The sequence below is a fragment of the Panulirus ornatus genome, chromosome 12 (assembly GCF_036320965.1).
Source record: "Panulirus ornatus isolate Po-2019 chromosome 12, ASM3632096v1, whole genome shotgun sequence".
NCBI lineage: Eukaryota > Metazoa > Arthropoda > Malacostraca > Decapoda > Palinuridae > Panulirus > Panulirus ornatus.
Genome location: NC_092235.1, coordinates 70,136,805 through 70,158,373, shown reverse-complemented (window position 1 = coordinate 70,158,373; position 21,569 = coordinate 70,136,805). Strand labels below are relative to the sequence as shown.

At 48.1% G+C, this 21,569-nt stretch overlaps 1 protein-coding gene across 2 annotated transcripts in view; it reads right to left on the bottom strand.

Moving 5' to 3' along the window:
* LOC139752222 (uncharacterized) overlaps positions 1-21,569 on the bottom strand; it is a 58,228-nt gene that overhangs the window by 24,898 nt on the left and 11,761 nt on the right. The window contains exon 2 of one of the 2 annotated variants that reach the window (XM_071668236.1): positions 4,942-5,865. The exons of the other annotated variant lie outside the window; for it this stretch is intronic. Within the exon in view, the coding sequence (XP_071524337.1) occupies positions 4,942-4,969 (28 nt within the window). The 5' untranslated portion in view covers positions 4,970-5,865. The remainder of the gene's footprint in view (positions 1-4,941; positions 5,866-21,569) is intronic. 2 annotated transcript variants of the gene reach the window in all.

The following is a 21,569-nucleotide window of genomic DNA, read 5'->3' as shown; positions in this document are numbered from 1 at the left end:
GATGACTCATTACCCGAGCCAGGCCAGGAGGTCATCCACCGATGGAATACACAAGGGAGGAAGGATTACCCTGGTCACGTTACTCAGGAGAGGGAGTGATGGTGTGGGGGAGGGAGTAATGGTGTGGGGGAGGGAGTAATGGTGTGGGGGAGGGAGTAATGGTGTGGGGGAGGGAGTAATGGTGTGGGGGAGGGAGTAATGGTGTGGGGGAGGGAGTAATGGTGTGGGGGAGGCAGTAATGGTGTGGGGGAGGGAGTAATGGTGTGGGGGAGGGAGTAATGGTGTGGGGGAGGGAGTAATGGTGTGGGGGAGGGAGTAATGGTGTGGGGGAGGGAGTAATGGTGTGGGGAGGGAGTAATGGTGTGGGGGAGGGAGTAATGGTGTGGGGGAGGGAGTAATGGTGTGGGGGAGGGAGTAATGGTGTGGGGGAGGGAGTAATGGTGTGGGGGAGGGAGTAATGGTGTGGGGGAGGGAGTAATGGTGTGGGGGAGGGAGTAATGGTGTGGGGGAGGGAGTAATGGTGTGGGGGAGGGAGTAATGGTGTGGGGGAGGGAGTAATGGTGTGGGGGAGGGAGTAATGGTGTGGGGGAGGGAGTAATGGTGTGGGGGAGGGAGTAATGGTGTGGGGGAGGGAGTAATGGTGTGGGGGAGGGAGTAATGGTGTGGGGGAGGGAGTAATGGTGTGGGGAGGGAGTAATGGTGTGGGGGAGGGAGTAATGGTGTGGGGGAGGGAGTAATGGTGTGGGGGAGGGAGTGATGGTGTGGGGAGGGAGTAATGGTGTGGGGGAGGGAGTAATGGTGTGGGGGAGGGAGTAATGGTGTGGGGGAGGGAGTAATGGTGTGGGGGAGGGAGTAATGGTGTGGGGGAGGGAGTAATGGTGTGGGGGAGGGAGTAATGGTGTGGGGGAGGGAGTAATGGTGTGGGGGAGGGAGTAATGGTGTGGGGGAGGGAGTAATGGTGTGGGGGAGGGAGTAATGGTGTGGGGGAGGGAGTAATGGTGTGGGGGAGGGAGTAATGGTGTGGGGGAGGGAGTAATGGTGTGGGGGAGGGAGTAATGGTGTGGGGGAGGGAGTAATGGTGTGGGGGAGGGAGTAATGGTGTGGGGGAGGGAGTAATGGTGTGGGGGAGGGAGTAATGGTGTGGGGGAGGGAGTAATGGTGTGGGGGAGGGAGTAATGGTGTGGGGGAGGGAGTAATGGTGTGGGGGAGGGAGTAATGGTGTGGGGGAGGGAGTAATGGTGTGGGGGAGGGAGTAATGGTGTGGGGGAGGGAGTAATGGTGTGGGGGAGGGAGTAATGGTGTGGGGGAGGGAGTAATGGTGTGGGGGGAGGGAGTAATGGTGTGGGGGAGGGAGTAATGGTGTGGGGGGAGGAGTAAAGTAATGTGTGGGGGAGGGAGTAATGGTGTGGGGGAGGGAGTAATGGTGTAGGGGAGAGAGTAATGGTGTGGGGGAGGGAGTAATGGGTGTGGGGGAGGGAGTAATGGTGTGGGGGAGGGAGTAATGGTGTGGGGGAGGGAGTAATGGTGTGGGGGAGGGAGTAATGGTGTGGGGGAGGGAGTAATGGTGTGGGGAGGGAGTAATGGTGTGGGGGAGGGAGTAATGGTGTGGGGGAGGGAGTAATGGTGTGGGGGAGGGAGTAATGGTGTGGGGGAGGGAGTAATGGTGTGGGGGAGGGAGTAATGGTGTGGGGAGGGAGTAATGGTGTGGGGGGAGGGAGTAATGGTGTGGGGGAGGGAGTAATGGTGTGGGGGAGGGAGTAATGGTGTTGGGGAGGGAGTAATGGTGTGGGGGAGGGAGTAATGGTGTGGGGGGAGGGAGTAATGGTGTGGGTGAGGGAGTAATGGTGTGGGGGAGGGAGTAATGGTGTGGGGAGGGAGTAATGGTGTGGGGGAGGGAGTAATGGTCTGGGGGGGAGGGAGTAATGGTTGGGGGAGGGAGTAATGGTGTGGGGGAGGAGTATGTGTAGGATGATTGGGTGGAGGAGTAATGGTGTGGGGGAGGGAGTAATGGTGTGGGGGAGGGAGTAATGGTGTGGGGGAGGGAGTAATGGGGTGGAACAGATGTGGATTATCGTCCTTACCTGGGGTGTAGAGAGGGAGGGTTTACACATAGCCCAGGGGGTGGGGCCGGGGTCACATTATTCAACAGTGAGTCACTTACATGGATCCCGGATCACCTACATGGATCACGGATCACCTACATGGATCCCGGATCACCTACATGGATCACGGATCACCTACATGGATCATGGATCACCTACATGGATCACGGATCACCTACATGGATCATGGATCACCTACATGGATCCCGGATCACCTACATGGATCATGGATCACCTACATGGATCCCGGATCACCTACATGGATCACGGATCACCTACATGGATCCCGGATCACCTACATGGATCCCGGATCACCTACATGGATCATGGATCACCTACATGGATCCCGGATCACCTACATGGATCATGGATCACCTACATGGATCCCGGATCACCTACATGGATCATGGATCACCTACATGGATCATGGATCACCTACATGGATCACGGATCACCGACATGGATCACGGATCACCTACATGGATCATGGATCACCTACATGGATCATGGATCACTTACATGGATCCCGGATCACCTACATGGATCACGGATCACCTACATGGATCATGGATCACCTACATGGATCACGGATCACCTACATGGATCCCGGATCACCTACATGGATCATGGATCACTTACATGGATCATGGATCACCTACATGGATCACGGATCACCTACATGGATCCCGGATCACCTACATGGATCACGGATCACCTACATGGATCATGGATCACCTACATGGATCCCGGATCACCTACATGGATCACGGATCACCTACATGGATCACGGATCACCGACATGGATCACGGATCATCTACATGGATCACGGATCACCTACATGGATCACGGATCACCTACATGAATCACGAATCACCTACATGGATCATGGATCACCTACATGGATCATGGATCACCTACATGGATCATGGATCACCTACATGGATCACGGATCACCTACATGGATCACGGATCACCGACATGGATCACGGATCATCTACATGGATCACGGATCACCTACATGGATCACGGATCACCTACATGAATCACGAATCACCTACATGGATCATGGATCACCTACATGGATCATGGATCACCTACATGGATCACGGATCACCTACATGGATCACGGATCACCGACATGGATCACGGATCATCTACATGGATCACGGATCACCTACATGGATCACGGATCACCTACATGAATCACGAATCACCTACATGGATCATGGATCACCTGGGTTATATATCACTCACGTGGTCTATGTATGGATCAGTAACATGGGTTATGGCTTACTAATATGTGTCATGTGCAGTGGAAACTGTAAGGACACATATAACTATTTGTTGACGTTATAATGAAGAAATAAATGCAAAGTGAAACAAGGTAATGTTATGGTAATGCAAATCCAAGATCCGAGAAAGTGTCCTGGTGGAGGAGGAGGATGCCTGAGGAAAATTGTAAACGTCTCCTGCTGGTACGTTGCCTCACGCATCAAACCGCTGGCTCAGCCACACGACAGAATTCCTCGGGTTTACGAAGGAAATGATATGTACAGGAAGAGCCAGTAGTGGGTGGGAGGAGCACAGGAGTGGGCGGCCGGGACTCAGGGATGAATCACGGTGGGTGGCCGGGTGTGTGAGGCCTGGGACAAGCAGTTGGCCAATAACCTGCTTGTGATGTTCCTGTGTTACAGACTGACCTGCTGTAGGTGTGTTGTATGTGTGTACGACTTACGTCACGTGGTACCGTCAACCATGGTAACGCCCTCTGACCCGCCCAGGTCAAGGTCCTCCTCAATTTCCAGTCATTCCTGCGTCAATCGTTCCCATGTTGGTGAGTCAAAATATGTTCCCGCCAATATACTTGAAATCCTGCGTTCGATACTCGTAAGCTCAGCCTTTGCCTTCGGGGGTAGCAAGTGAGCCTCTCTCTCATATATATATATATATATATATATATATATATATATATATATATATATATATATATATATATATATATATATCATCAGGAAAAAGCTCTTGCAAGAACCGAGACACATGAATTATTGATTTATGTATATTAACTGTTTCGTAATTTTGACAGCTTAAGCAAGGCCGAAGTCATTGCCACTGTAGCAGTTGTGAAGCAGCAGACACTCAGTCATCATATACCAGGTGTTGTGGTTGGAGTGCTGTTTTCTGCATAAGAATCGTTTGATAAATGTAAGTACTTTTAAGATTCCCACATGTCTTAGAAAGCTGTGTCATTCATGTTAATCAAATTCATAAGTATTTTGAAGATGTTTATCATTTATCAATAAGAAAACGTAAATCCGCCCCGGTATCAGAGCGCCAGCCTGGCTGACAGACAGACCAGCAGGCTGACACACTGTCAAGGCAATAGGTTTCTCTCGGCCAACAAAACGAGGTTGACTGAGGTGTGAGCAGCCAGCAAGACTGAACATTTGATGTTTTAAAGAATGACATGAACCTGAGATTGTGTTGGCTGATGTGATGTGTGTTGTCCATGTTGGGAGTGTGGGCAGAGGAGCAGGAGTGTATGGTGGGAGTGTGGGCAGAGGAGCAGGAGTGTATGGTGGGAGTGTGGGCAGAGCAGCAGGAGTGTATGGTGGGAGTGTGGGCAGAGGAGCAGGAGTGTATGGTGGGAGTGTGGGCAGAGCAGCAGGAGTGTATGGTGGGAGTGTGGGCAGAGCAGCAGGAGTGTATGGTGGGAGTGTGGGCAGAGGAGCAGGAGTGTATGGTGGGAGTGTGGGCAGAGGAGCAGGAGTGTATGGTGGGAGTGTGGGCAGAGCAGCAGGAGTGTATGGTACAGTGGTCATTATAGTGGGTACTCACCTCCATGTCCTGGGGGAAGGTACACCATGTTAGATGTGTACCGTGTGTGGGGGGGGAGCCTGACACTACGCTGGTCTCCCACACGTCGTCAGAGGAAGTGCTGGGTCAAGCAGAGCAAAGGTGTCGTACTTTGTCTCTGACTGACGTCTGGTCAGGTCAGTTACTGTAGAAAACGTATGTCCGGCTGGATACACTCAGGTTTATGTTGGTAAATAACAGGTTAATGATAATCAACTATTGCTTAGGATGAGCATCATCAACTAATCTTCTCTATAAACGTAAACTTGTGAAAATTTCGTATTCCAAGATTTCAAATTATCAATCTTTCTTGTTTCTGCATGTAATGAGCCAGTGTCATGACATTTGATGACAATCTTCAAGCCACAATATGATCGTCAGTCAGACCATAAAATGTACTGACTTACTGAGGAGGAGAGAATGATATTTGTCAGTATAGCCAGTTTATTGTGATGAGATCATGCAACCAGTCCCTCCTCATACACTCTCTCTCACGTCCACGAAGTTTAGGCTGTAGTGTGTCATTGAGTGGGTGGGTCGTGTGAGTGAAGCGTCACACCTTATATCCCTCACAATGGTGAGGTCACGTACAGGTCCTCACACCCTCAGCCACACAATCTGGTCGCTTGTGACCAGCGACACCTGATCACTACTGTAATTCCGTCTGATCATTGACGAGCAGTGACCGAGGCCGCCCTAGTGGAACGTCTCGTCTCTCCAGTGGTTGGGTTCGGCCATCAGATGCAGGCAGGTGGGAAGTCAGTCCACAGGTTGTACATACAATGAATCACACCATCAGTCGTCACCTCGCGGAACAAGTCAGATGGATAGCTCAGCAGGTCACTTCATCAGGAGAGTCAGGTCAACGAGTAATTACCGTGGACAGTCAGGTCAGTTGGTGGGAACCTGTGAAGTATAAGTGTACAAATTACAGAGTGAGGGGCAGGTGTGGGGCTGCCCTGGGTATGGGCAGGCTGCCGCCACCAGCATCTCCCACACCCACAAACTCCTAGGCTATCTCCCACGCCCACACGCCATGTTACACGCTCTCTCACACGCCCACGTGGCCCCTCATACACCCATCTCCACGCTCACCTCCATACTTCCTCACATGCTGACACACACACGCCAGTAAGCACTTATTACGCCTGCATATACCCGCACATATCCGCACGTCCACACACACACACATGACCACACGGTTGTGACTAGGTTGGTAGGGAAGGGGGTGGGTGCCGGAATTTTGATGGTTCTATATTGGAAGGACAAAAGATCAAAGAATGAAGGATGAATCAGCTGGTGGACGAGAGAAGGAAGAAATAGCGTTGAGGAGAGAGACACAGTATTGAACCTTTCAACAAGTGGATGAAAAAATAAAGAAATGGTTGAAGCTATCAAGGAACTGTGAAATGTAAAAAAAAAATCTTGCAAATACATAATGTTGAAATTTCTTTTCTTTTTGGGGGGGGACGATGAATCAAGAATCTAAATCACATAGCCATAATAAGAGTAATTATTATAGAACGTTGTGTATGATGTGTGAAGAAGGAGTTAGAATATATCAACCTATGGCTATACACAATGATAGAAGGTTGATAAAGATGTATGGTTCATAACAGGTGTCAAAACAGGATCGGAAGGAGGAAATAGAAGCACAACAAAGGCCAGGAAGCATGAAGCACAACAAAGGCCAGGAAGCATGAAGAAGTATGAAGAGAAGTCAAGCAAGATAAACAAGTCGTAGAGAGATTATGAAGAGACTCTTGTTGTGGGCCAGACACAAGTGAACATCCAAAACTTGCCATTGATTCACCTGGAGTAAATCGGCGATTACAGAGCAGCTAATCCTGCTCAGGGATTCTGAGGGAAGATTTGCACAGGATGACGTAAGGATATGTTGTGAGATGAATGACAAGTTCCCAAGTTTTCGGTGTGTAAGACACTATAGTCCAGCACCAGTGAGAACGGACAGTGTTACACACTTTGATGAGACGAGATGGGCAGCAGGTCCGGCAAAACATTCAAAATGTACAACAAAATTTGGCAGACCACATAAGGGTCAAGACCCGTCCACGGCTCAGGGTCGTAATGACACCATTCCATATGTGACACAAGAAACTGTAGAAACGCTTGATAGTCGCTTGAACTATTGCTTAGCATTTCACTTGAAGAGGGTGTAGGGAGGTGGGGTGGGGGTGTAAGACAGTGAGTGTGTAGAGCACTGAAGAACATATATAAACATAAGCAGGCGTCTGACTAATTGCAGAGGAGCCGTTACCTCACTGACAGACAACAAGGATTTAGGGACAGGAGGTCAAGCTCAACACATCTTAGCGTAAGGCCTGTATGAGCCAGTGACCCCAGGTGGATGGTGTGAAGATGGAGTGCCAGACAGCGTCTGACGCTGTGTCACACAGGAAGGAGGTGGGGAAGGTAGGTAGGTCCTTACGTAATGATGAAGGGAACTCCTTGGATGTGTAGAATATTACCATACTGGGAGGGAATATTACCATATTGGGAGGGAATATTACCATATTGGGAGGGAATATTACCATACTGGGAGGGAATATTACCATATTGGGAGGGAATATTACCATACTGGAAGGGAATATTACCATACTGGGAGGGAATATTACCATACTGGGAGGGAATATTACCATACTGGAAGGGAATATTACCATACTGGGAGGGAATATACAACACATGTCACTGGAACCTCCCGAAATGTGTTGTGGTGATGAGTGAGGTGTGGCGAGGATCATTGTGTCATTGTTCCTCTTCATGAACTGTGTAAGTGACTTACCTGAAGGTCTGCCTCATGCATGAGGACGTTTGCAGATGATGTTGAGGTCGTGAAGAAAATAAAGCATAATGATAATTCCATCAACTTACCAGGCGACCTGCACAAACTGGTCTAGAATATGATTGATGAAATCCAACTTGAGTAAATGCAAAGTGATGACGATGGAAGGCGGTACGTCAAGTCCTCGATATAAGTATTGTGCAGAAGGAAATCAAGTGCGGCAATATGTGTGTGTGTGAGGCAGACATAGGAGTCGACAGCGTTCGTAACCTGTCACTGAAGCCTACCCTGAGGAGATCATTGTAAAGCACACAAAAAGTCTGTTGGTAAATGTGGGTGGCATGGGTAATGTGGGTGGTATGGGTAATGTGGGTGGTATGGGTAATGTAGGTGGTATGGGTAATGTGGGTGGTATGGGTAATGTAGGTGGTATGGGTAATGTGGGTGGTATGGGTAATGTGGGTGGTATGGGTAATGTGGGTGGTATGGGTAATGTGGGTGGTATGGATAATGTGGGTGGTATGGGTAATGTGGGTGGTATGGGTAATGTGGGTGGTATGGATAATGTGGGTGGTATGGGTAATGTGGGTGGTATGGATAATGTGGGTGGTATGGGTAATGTGGGTGGTATAGGTAATGTGGGTGGTATGGGTAATGTGGGTGGTATAGGTAATGTGGGTGGTATGGGTAATGTGGGTGGTATGGGTAATGTGGGTGGTATAGGTAATGTGGGTGGTATGGGTAATGTGGGTGGTATGGGTAATGTGGGTGGTATGGGTAATGTGGGTGGTATGGGTAATGTGGGTGGTATGGGTAAGGAAATGTTCAGGAAGTTGTTCATATTGTAAACAACATGAAAACCAAAACATGTTTCTCAAGTTTGGTCACCGCATCTTAAGAAGCACAGAGTTGATAGAGAACGTCCAGAGAAGAGCAACAAAGATAACACCAGAGTTGAGATGTTAACAAGTATTTACATTTTTGTGAAAAAAACAGAAAACTGAATGTTAACAATGAATGTTGACAGTAAACAATTTCTAAAAGGTTGTATGTTAATAGAGGTTTGAAAAATAAGTCCCTACGAGTGGAAACCTTCCTCTTGACAATATACAAATAAGTAATTACACACACACACACACACACACACACACACACACACACACACACACACACACACACACACTTGTAAAACGATTAGTAAATTGTGAAGAAGTATTAGAGACAGTAAACAGATACAGTTCAAGCGGCGCAAATGTGGAGAAAATATCGCTATGACGCAAGAGATGGAGTAGAGAGGCAGAGAGGTGGTGTGGTGAACCCGCCTGAAGGCTGGGGCTGGTGTTGTGAGTCACCACACAGCGGCAGTTCCTGCACCACAAGGTTAACACACAACACTTACACGTACACACACACACACACACACACACACACACACATGTTACTTCTGAATGAAGCCTCATGTTCCAGCACACCATCAACTGAGGTAATGACCCTAGAATAAGTGACCACACCACGTTCTGACGTGAGGCGTCGCTGCGTAATGCAGGAAACATCAAAGAAAATGGCAGTTCAGACGCCAACAGGAGATACGTGGGAAACAACACCGCACAAGTGTGTAACTTGAAAAACATAAACAAAAACTCATCTGGTTTTTTGAAGATAATACAGGAGGAGAGAACAGTTGATGTACTTAACCATGAGGGAAGACCCACACTGCTCGTAACATCCTACACAACAGTAATATCAAGATCGTTGGCAACGCTGCCTTCACATATTGAAGCAAGAAATAAATATTCTCAAGTTTCTTTATGCTCGCACAACACTACTTGCTACAGACACGTAGAGGCAGAGGTCGTGTGACCTCCAACACCTGGGGTATGTAGACCCCTTAATAGTGCTACCTTCTTGGACGAGACTCTGTATTGCCACTGACACAGTCTCGCTAACGATAACTTTACATATACAATATAACGTCTCCCAGACTGTGTCCGCTAATGACCATATATATGTATATATTTGACTAATGGTAAACATGCGATTGTCTTGGACAATCGCATGTTTACCAAATGGCGTCCTAGCTTCGTCTCTTCGATGTATATCAACTGATTTTTATATTTCTCTCTTGTGTCTCCCCTGATGATGTGATTATCACACGAAAGTGCACCTGGGAACTTATCGTGTTTCATTTTCCCCGTGAACTCATAGGAATATCTTGATCACGCGCGAAATTGCGATTCTTTCCAATATATATATATATATATATATATATATATATATATATATATATATATATATATATATATATATATATACAGGGCGAAGAAGAATAACAAATCCCCCCCCCCCCCACACGCTGGAGCAACATTACATATGTACGGCACATATTACCATTATCAGCAAGGCTTTCTTCCCACTCACAAGACCCCACTTATCCCACGTCCATTGTACGGGCACCAGCTGAGGTGTAACAATATAACGGGGTTGGTCTCATAACAACATCCATATAACGGGGTTGGTCTCATAACAACATCCATATAACGGGGTTGGTCTCATAACAACATAACGGAGTCGGGCAAAAGCTGGTCAGACTCTCATGGCCAGCCTTATGTAAGGTCATGACATTCTGCATGACCTTCCTCTGTGTGGCATTACTGGGGTGGCCAGGTGGGCATTACTGGCGTGGCCAGGTGGGCGTTGCTGGGGTGGTCAGGTGGGCGTTGCTGGGGTGGTCAGGTGGGCATTACTGGCGTGGCCAGGTGGGCGTTGCTGGGGTGGTCAGGTGGGCGTTGCTGGGGTGGTCAGGTGGGCATTACTGGGGTGGCCAGGTGGGCGTTGCTGGGGTGGTCAGGTGGGCATTACTGGCGTGGCCAGGTGGGCGTTGCTGGGGTGGTCAGGTGGGCGTTGCTGGGGTGGTCAGGTGGGCATTACTGGCGTGGCCAGGTGGGCGTTGCTGGGGTGGTCAGGTGGGCATTACTGGCGTGGCCAGGTGGGCGTTGCTGGGGTGGTCAGGTGGGCGTTGCTGGGGTGGTCAGGTGGGCATTACTGGCGTGGCCAGGTGGGCGTTGCTGGGGTGGTCAGGTGGGCGTTGCTGGGGTGGTCAGGTGGGCGTTGCTGGGGTGGCCAGGTGGGCGTTGCTGGGGTGGCCAGGTGGGCATTACTGGAGTGGCCAGGTGGGCGTTGCTGGGGTGGTCAGGTGGGTGTTGCTGGGGTGGCCAGGTGGGCATTACTGGAGTGGCCAGGTGGGCGTTGCTGGGGTGGCCAGGTGGGTGTTGCTGGGGTGGCCAGGTGGGCGTTGCTGGGGTGGCCAGGTGGGCATTACTGGCGTGGCCAGGTGGGCGTTGCTGGGGTGGCCAGGTGGGCGTTGCTGGGGTGGCCAGGTGGGCGTTGCTGAGGTGGCCAGGTGGGCATTACTGGAGTGGCCAGGTGGGCGTTGCTGGGGTGGCCAGGTGGGTGTTGCTGGGGTGGCCAGGTGGGCGTTGCTGGGGTGGCCAGGTGGGCATTACTGGAGTGGCCAGGTGGGCGTTGCTGGAGTGGCCAGGTGGGCGTTGCTGGGGTGGCCAGGTGGGTGTTGCTGGGGTGGCCAGGTGGGCGTTGCTGGGGTGGCCAGGTGGGCATTACTGGAGTGGCCAGGTGGGCATTGCTGGGGTGGCCAGGTGGGTGTTGCTGGGGTGGCCAGGTGGGCATTACTGGAGTGGCCAGGTGGGCGTTGCTGGGGTGGCCAGGTGGGTGTTGCTGGGGTGGCCAGGTGGGCGTTGCTGGGGTGGCCAGGTGGGCATTACTGGAGTGGCCAGGTGGGCGTTGCTGGGGTGGCCAGGTGGGTGTTGCTGGGGAGGCCAGGTGGGCGTTGCTGGGGTGGTCAGGTGGACGTTGCTGGGGTGGCCAGGTGGGCATTACTGAAGTGGCCAGGTGGGCGTTGCTGGGGTGGTCAGGTGGGCGTTGCTGGGGTGGCCAGGTGGGTGTTGCTGGAGTGGCCAGGTGGGCGTTGCTGGGGTGGCCAGGTGGGTGTTGCTGGGGTGGCCAGGTGGGCGTTGCTGGGGTGGCCAGGTGGGCATTACTGGAGTGGCCAGGTGGGTGTTGCTGGGGTGGCCAGGTGGGCATTACTGGAGTGGCCAGGTGGGCGTTGCTGGGGTGGCCAGGTGGGTGTTGCTGGGGTGGCCAGGTGGGCGTTGCTGGGGTGGCCAGGTGGGCGTTGCTGGGGTGGCCAGGTGGGCATTACTGGAGTGGCCAGGTGGGCGTTGCTGGGGTGGCCAGGTGGGTGTTGCTGGGGTGGCCAGGTGGGCGTTGCTGGGGTGGCCAGGTGGGCGTTGCTGGGGTGGCCAGGTGGGTGTTGCTGGGGTGGCCAGGTGGGCGTTGCTAGGGTGGCCAGGTAGAGTGTATGGTGAGCGAGGGTGACAGTGTATGGTGAAGGTGATCAGTGTACAGTTACATAGTTCAGTAAAACTAAATCTTGTTTGGCTGTGCAGTATGAGGCTTAACGAGGATCGATTTGGTCTGTAAGGTCGCCTGATCCTATGTTTAACGCCGCCTGATCCTATGTTTAACGCTGCCTGATGCTATGTTTAACACCGCCTGATCCTATGTTTAACGCCGCCTGATGCTATGTTTAACACCGCCTGATGCTATGTTTAACGCCGCCTGATGCTATGTTTAACACCGCCTGATGCTATGTTTAACGCCGCCTGATGCTATGTTTAACGCCGCCTGATGCTATGTTTAGCGCCACCTTATGCTATGTTTAACGCCGCCTGATCCTATGTTTAACGCCGCCTGATGCTATGTTTAACACCGCCTGATGCTATGTTTAACGCCGCCTGATGCTATGTTTAGCGCCACCTGATGCTATGTTTAACGCCGCCTGATCCTATGTTTAACGCCACCTGATGTTATGTTTAACTCCGCCTGATGCTATGTTTAACGCCATCTGATGCTATGTTAAACGCCACCTGATGCTATGTTTAATTCCACGGATGTTGTGGTAGCACGGCTCATTCCACGGATGTTGTGGTGACAGGTGAGCAGGTGAGGTCGGTCAGTGACTGGAGGGCCAGGTGTGACGCTGTTTCACTGGGAATGTCTGATAAAGTCAAGGTTGCGCCAAGATAGTCGCTCCAGCATGACGGTGCTACGTAGACGTCCTCACCTGGAGCTAACTTGTTCCTGGTTGTGACAGGACAGTTTTTGTCGAGGATTTTTCCTATTTTTGTGTGGCGGACGTTTGGTCTGAAGGTGACAATGTGGGTCAGTCATCCGGTATGAAGGTATATCCTGTGATGCCATCTTTCCCGCAATGTCTTGTATATTCTGTACAATATAATGTTGACGTTCATTATAACCCCAGCACACTAACACACGGTGGGCGACCTGTGGGAAACATTCATGGGTGATAGTGACACATTAGTAAGTTTCCTGTTCTGTTATAAAGTGTGCCGGGCCGAGGCCAGGGACTCACATGAGCGCCACCAGAGGTGACGTGATCAACGGAGAATCTGAACGCGAGGGAGCTAGGCTGGCCTGGCAGGAGGCGATCAACACATGAATGACACACCCATCGTGATGCATGGCTGACCCCACCCAGGGCGGAACTGGACAAGATTTACAATGGGATCAAACCTATGATGAGCGAAGCAGCACCGAGCGGGGCAGCACCGGGCGGGGCAGCACCGAGCGGGGCAGCACCGGGCGGGGCAGCACCGAGCGGGGCAGCACCGAACGAGGCAGCACCGAGCGGGGCAGCACCGAGCGAAGCAGCACCGAACGAGGCAGCACCGAGCGGGGCAGCACCGGGCGGGGCAGCACTGAACGAGGCAGCACCGAGCGGGGCAGCACCGAACGAGGCAGCACCGAACGAGGCAGCACCGAACGAGGCAGCACCGAGCGAGGCAGCACCGAACGAGGCAGCACCGAACGAGGCAGCACCGAGCGGGGCAGCACCGAACGAGGCAGCACCGAGCGAGGCAGCACCGAACGAGGCAGCACCGAACGAGGCAGCACCGAGCGAAGCAGCACCGAGCGGGGCAGCACCGAACGAGGCAGCACCGAGCGAGGCAGCACCGAACGAGGCAGCACCGAGCGGGGCAGCACCGGGCGGGGCAGCACCGAACGAGGCAGCACCGAGCGAAGCAGCACCGAGCGGGGCAGCACCGGGCGGGGCAGCACCGGGCGAGCCTCTGCACACGCGCACAAAACATCGGAAATTCGGGTGATCTATAGGAAATGTACGTGACCTAACATTAATGTACGTGACATAACATTAATGTACGTGACATAACATTAATGTACGTGACGTAACATTAATGTACGTGACGTAACATTAATGTACGTGACATAACATTAATGTACGTGACATAAACGTAATGTACGTGACATAACCGTAATGTACGTGACATAACATTAATGTACGTGACATAACCGTAATGTACGTGACATAACATTAATGTACGTGACATAACATTAATGTACGTGACGTAACATTAATGTACGTGACATAACATTAATGTACGTGACATAAACGTAATGTACGTGACATAACCGTAATGTACGTGACATAACATTAATGTACGTGACATAACCGTAATGTACGTGACATAACATTAATGTACGTGACATAACCGTAATGTACGTGACATAACATTAATGGACGTGACATAACCGTAATGTACGTGACATAACCTTAATGTACGTGACATAACCGTAATGTACGTGACATAACATTAATGTACGTGACATAACCGTAATGTACGTGACATAACATTAATGTACGTGACATAACATTAATGTACGTGACATAACATTAATGTACGTGACATAACATTAATGTACGTGACATAAACGTAATGTACGTGACATAACATTAATGTACGTGACATAACATTAATGTACGTGACATAACATTAATGTACGTGACATAACCGTAATGTACGTGACATAACATTAATGTACGTGACATAACCGTAATGTACGTGACATAACATTAATGTACGTGACATAACATTAATGTACGTGACGTAACATTAATGTACGTGACATAACCGTAATGTACGTGACCTAACATTAATGTACGTGACATAACATTAATGTACGTGACATAACATTAATGTACGTGACGTAACATTAATGTACGTGACATAACATTAATGTACGTGACATAACATTAATGTACGTGACATAACCGTAATGTACGTGACATAACATTAATGTACGTGACATAACATTAATGTACGTGACATAACATTAATGTACGTGACGTAACATTAATGTACGTGACATAACATTAATGTACGTGACATAACATTAATGTACGTGACATAACCGTAATGTACGTGACATAACATTAATGTACGTGACATAACATTAATGTACGTGACATAACATTAATGTACGTGACATAACCGTAATGTACGTGACATAACATTAATGTACGTGACATAACCGTAATGTACGTGACATAACATTAATGTACGTGACATAACATTAATGTATGTGACATAACATTAATGTACGTGACGTAACATTAATGTACGTGACATAACATTAATGTACGTGACATAACATTAATGTACGTGACATAACCGTAATGTACGTGACATAACATTAATGTACGTGACATAACATTAATGTACGTGACATAACATTAATGTACGTGACGTAACATTAATGTACGTGACATAACATTAATGTACGTGACATAACATTAATGTACGTGACATAACCGTAATGTACGTGACATAACATTAATGTACGTGACATAACATTAATGTACGTGACATAACATTAATGTACGTGACATAACATTAATGTACGTGACATAACATTAATGTACGTGACATAACATTAATGTACGTGACATAACATTAATGTACGTGACATAACATTAATGTACGTGACGTAATGTTTGTGTAGAGAATGTGTGAAAGACAAATGATTATTACCAGCGAAGGTCACAGGTGGGCGTGGCCAAGGCATGCCCAGTAGACCAGGGGAGACGGAAGAGGAAGGACGTGGTGGACGGGCGGGGGGGTGGGGGGTGGGGGGGAGGTAACGGACGTGGTTCATTAAGTCTGCATATCAGGTAGGATGGTCCCCCCCCCCCCTCCCAGATGTAGTGAGAATCAAATTATTTGGTTCGGTAATCTAGGTCGTCCGTCCGCACACAAGACCGGTTAAGTTGACCTTTACCTGTTAGGTTGATCTCTACAGGTTAAGTTGACCTATACAGGTTAAGTTGACCTATACAGGTTAAGTTGGTATGTTCAGCAGTTGGTAAACGCTGGTGTGGCCAGCTGTGCTGCAGGAGCAGTGGTCAGCCTACACTACACCACAGTTGGTTATGTACATCATAGAGAACAGCCAGTGATCCTGATGGTGTATTTATCTCTTCATGATAGACTCTCTATCTGGAGTACTACCTTCTCTAACATGATCACCGGTGGAGCAACATCTGTATCATGAAGACATCCCTCCACCTGTCTCTCACTCAGATATTGACATGTCTCACCTCAGTATTGACATGTCTCACCTCAGTATTGACATGTCTCACCTCAGTATTGACATGTCTCACCTCAGTGTCAACAGAGAAACAGATCAGCAAGCGAAAAGATGACAAGAAATCGATAGTAAGATGGACAGTCGAGATATATAGACGGTGTACAGACAGAGACAGACGGATATACAGTTAGAGATACTGATACAGACAGATAGATATAGAGATATTGTTGCACGTTGACAGATGATATCTCCGGTATGATAATCTGTATGTACGATAGCTGCTGCAGACTGCCAGAGGCTTGTCCTTCATAGGATGTTTACAATGTGTGAGGAGGAGGAGTGGCTTAGTGTGTGGCATCATGATCAGCTGTGTTATACGTCCTGTCATTATCACTTCATCTCTACGGTGACGATCTAATGTCTGGTTATATACGAACCTCAGCCTGTGAACATCCTGTCCTGTACATACCCTTGGCCTGTACATACCCTTGGCCTGTACATATCAGTGTGGTAGATGTAGGTTTCACGAAACCGTTGCAGCCAGAGGCACGAGAACTTCCTGCCGGCATCGTCTGTAACGAAATTCCATCGCTTTCTGACCCATCTTTCCCTCCCCCACCCCCTCACTCCCTTCCACCTCTCTCTCTCTCTCTCTCTCTCTCTCTCTCTCTCTCTCTCTCTCTCTCTCTCTCTCTCTCTCTCTCTCTCTCTCTCTCTCTCTCGTCAACAGATCTGGACAAGAACAAGAACCTCTCAACATCCTCCAAAAACATGTCAACTACCCCACCCTACAGTAAGCCTCACCTGCTCGCTCTTCCAACGTGTCACATGCATTATGCAGCTGGTCACCGAGTCACACATCCACTGATCCTGACAAGTTATCACACGGAAGTAAACAATGAGCAGCAGTACATACACTGATCTTGGTTCCCTTCTGACCCCCAGTACCGTCCCCAGCCACCCACACCCCCCCCGCCGCCAGTCTCCAGCCTCACCCCCCCGCCCCCCCCCCCCTCACTCCCCCGGTAAGCTGGGCTTCCCATGGCTGACCTAAACTTCCCCACCAAAGGATGACCCAGTCCCCGTGACCTAGTGTGACCTTCCGCTACCCTGCTGTGCCATAACCCAGCCTTCTTGACCTCTCAAGTAAAGAACTGGTGTTTGTTTGTGAATATTTTGCTTTTCTTACCGTCATTGGTCATTGATAAGATGGTTAACACTGTGGTCATTGATAAGATGGTTAACACTGTGGTCATTGATAAGATGGTTAACACTGTGGTCATTGATAAGATGGTTAACACTGTGGTCATTGATAAGATGGTTAACACTGTGGTCATTGATAAGATATTCTAAATGTCTTATGGACTCCCGTGGTGTAGCACTCCTGACTGTGATGCATTCACGGACCGCCCATCGTTGAACACACAGGTTCGAATGCTGGTTGCGGCAGACGGTCCACAACCAATCCAGCTGTTCATCCACCCATAGGGGTTGGTCGATAAAATGGGTACTAGTGTATATATATATATATATATATATATATATATATATATATATATATATATATATATATATATATAATCCCTGGGGATAGGGGATTAAGAATACTTCCCACGTATTCCCTGCGTGTCGTAGAAGGCGACTAAAAGGGGAGGGAGCGGGGGGCTGGAAATCCTCCCCTCTCATTTTTTTTTTTTTTTTTTTTTAAATTTTCCGAAAGAAGGAACAGAGGGGGCCAGGTGAGGATATTCCAAAAAAGGCCCAGTCCTCTGTTCTTAGCGCTACCTCGCTAATGCGGGATATGGCGAATAGTTAAAAAAAAAAAAATATATATATATATATATATATATATATATATATATATATATATATATATATATATATATATATATATATCGTTAATGGGACGGCCTTGATTAGGGCCTCAGCTGTCCGTGCCGTCTCATAAGAAACATTAGACAAACTGGAAACTGGGCCATAGATATGTTGAGGAATAGCAGCTGCAGGAAGGCCAGGACGGTGGCTGGCGCCCCTGGCCAGGGGACAGCGGCCGACCCCAGGGGACAAGCATTACCATGCAACGGACGAGGTGCTGGCGACTGTGGCATGGTTAATGGAGAACCAACGGACGTCGGCTGAATGGGTCACCCACTTCCCCGGTTCTGTACGTGATTATCTCCTCCCATGACGTGCGTCAAGCACACAACACCGCACCCACTTAACGGATCGTGTGAGCTGAGCGCACCACACCTCTAGCGTCACAAGTCTGGAAGTCATCTTGGTGGAGGCTGTATGAGCACCCAGGCCGGGGGTACCTGTTGTGTGGGGTCTTTGAGGTCGGCTAATGCCGGCTTGTATCCACTGTAGACACGGAGCTCAGACACTGGTGTGCCCACAAGCCACATGTATACAAACGTTTAGCCATGTGAGACCCCTGCACATAAACTGCACTAGCAACATTCTCCACAGGAAGCAAGGTTACCCTTCTGCCTTGTTGATGACCTTCTCCTCACCACAAGGTAAAAATCGTGAGTTTATTGCAAGTTGAGAACAAAACAAACACCTCCATCATCGTAAGACAGCAACGCACTCATCTCCATCATCATAAGACAATAACGCACTCATCATCATTGTAAATTAACTTTCATTCTAATGATTTTGTTGACAGTAGAATAATCGTCTGGGGGCGGCCGTCCCACACATACCAAGAGTAAGGCTCTGCTCACATGTGTATCAGGATTTATCTCACATTTCTCCCTGTTTCTGACCGCCTGGTGAACCAGGAGCCTCCGCCTGCAGGAGATATGCGGGCGGGAGGGACGCCAGCGGTAACCAGGGCAGCAACGGTGAGCCTGACCTACATACACTAACCTGGTCCACTCGAGGCAAAAACTCCAGCTGTTGCAGCGGCCGGACCGCTGCCCCAGGGGGAGGCGTGGGGCGCCCGCCTGCCCCTCTACTGGGGCACTACATCTCTAACATATTTATCAGTAACTGTATCAGGGCCAGGGTCAAGTCAAGGCCAGGGTATATATATATATATATATATATATATATATATATATATATATATATATATATATATATATATATATATATATGTATATATATATAAGGGAAGAAAGAATACTTCCCACGTATTCCCTGCATGTCGTAGAAGGCAACTAAAAGGGGAGGGAGCGGGTGACTGGAAATCCTCCCCTCTCGTTTTTTTTTTTTTTAATTTTCCGAAAGAAGGAACAGAGAAGGGGGCCAGGTGAGGATATTCCTTAAAGGGCCCAGTCCTCTATTCTTAACACTACTTCGCTAATGCGGGAAATGGCGAATAGTATGAAAGAAAAGATATATATATATATATATATATATATATATATATATATATATATATATATATATATATATATATATATATATACAAATATATCATTTTATTATACTTTGTCGCTGTCTCCCGCTTAGTGAGGTAGCGCAAGGAAACAGACGAAAGAATGGCCCAACCCATCCACATACACATGTATATACATAAACGCCTACACACGCACATATACATCCCTATACATTTCAACGTATACATACATACATATACATACACAGACATACACATATATACACATGTACATATTCATACATGCTGTCTTCATCCATTCTCGCCGTCGGGGTGAGAATGGAATGTCGACGGGAATGAATAAGGGCAGACAGTATGAATTATGTACATGTGTATATATGTATGTGTCTGTGTGTGTATATATATATATATATATATATATATATATATATATATATATATATATATATATATATATATATATATATATATATATATATATATTGTTGACTGGTTGGTAAGGTTATTTAATGTATGTATGACTCATGGTGAGGTGCCTGAGGATTGGCGGAATGCGTGCATAGTGCCTTTGTACAAAGGCAAAGGGGATAAGAGTGAGTGCTCAAATTACAGAGGTATAAGTTTGTTGAGTATTCCTGGTAAATTATATGGGAGGGTATTGATTGAGAGGGTGAAGGCATGTACAGAGCATCAGATTGGGGAAGAGCAGTGTGGTTTCAGAAGTGGTAGAGGATGTGTGGATCAGGTGTTTGCTTTGAAGAATGTATGTGAGAAATACTTAGAAAAGCAAATGGATTTGTATGTAGCATTTATGGATTTGGAGAAGGCATATGATAGAGTTGATAGAGATGCTCTGTGGAAGGTATTAAGAATATATGGTGTGGGAGGAAAGTTGTTAGAAGCAGTGAAAAGTTTTTATCGAGGATGTAAGGCATGTGTACGTGTAGGAAGAGAGGAAAGTGATTGGTTCTCAGTGAATGTAGGTTTGCGGCAGGGGTGTGTGATGTCTCCATGGTTGTTTAATTTGTTTATGGATGGGGTTGTTAGGGAGGTAAATGCAAGAGTTTTGGAAAGAGGGGCAAGTATGAAGTCTGTTGGGGATGAGAGAGCTTGGGAAGTGAGTCAGTTGTTGTTCGCTGATGATACAGCGCTGGTGGCTGATTCATGTGAGAAACTGCAGAAGCTGGTGACTGAGTTTGGAAAAGTGTGTGGAAGAAGAAAGTTAAGAGTAAATGTGAATAAGAGCAAGGTTATTAGGTACAGTAGGGTTGAGGGTCAAGTCAACTGGGAGGTGAGTTTGAATGGAGAAAAACTGGAGGAAGTGAAGTGTTTTAGATATCTGGGAGTGGATCTGGCAGCGGATGGAACCATGGAAGCGGAAGTGGATCATAGGGTGGGGGAGGGGGCGAAAATCCTGGGGGCCTTGAAGAATGTGTGGAAGTCGAGAACATTATCTCGGAAAGCAAAAATGGGTATGTTTGAAGGAATAGTGGTTCCAACAATGTTGTATGGTTGCGAGGCGTGGGCTATGGATAGAGTTGTGCGCAGGAGGATGGGCCATTTCTTTCGTCTGTTTCCTTGCGCTACCTCGCAAACGCGGGAGACAGCGACAAAGTATAATAAAAATAAATATATATATATATATATATATATATATATATATATATATATATATATATATATATATATATATATACGTTGAGATGTATAGGTATGTATATGTGCGTGTGTGGACGTGTATGTATATACATGTGTATGCTGGTGGGTTGGGCCATTCTTTCGTCTGTTTCCTGGCGCTACCTCGCTGACGCGGGAAAAGGTGATCAAGTATATGATATATATATATATATATATATATATATATATATATATATATATATATATATATATATATATATATATTCCTACACGGTCTCCAAGTAACTCAGGGAATTTCAAAGTTCCTTATATATGCAGATGACATGCCTGACAGTCACT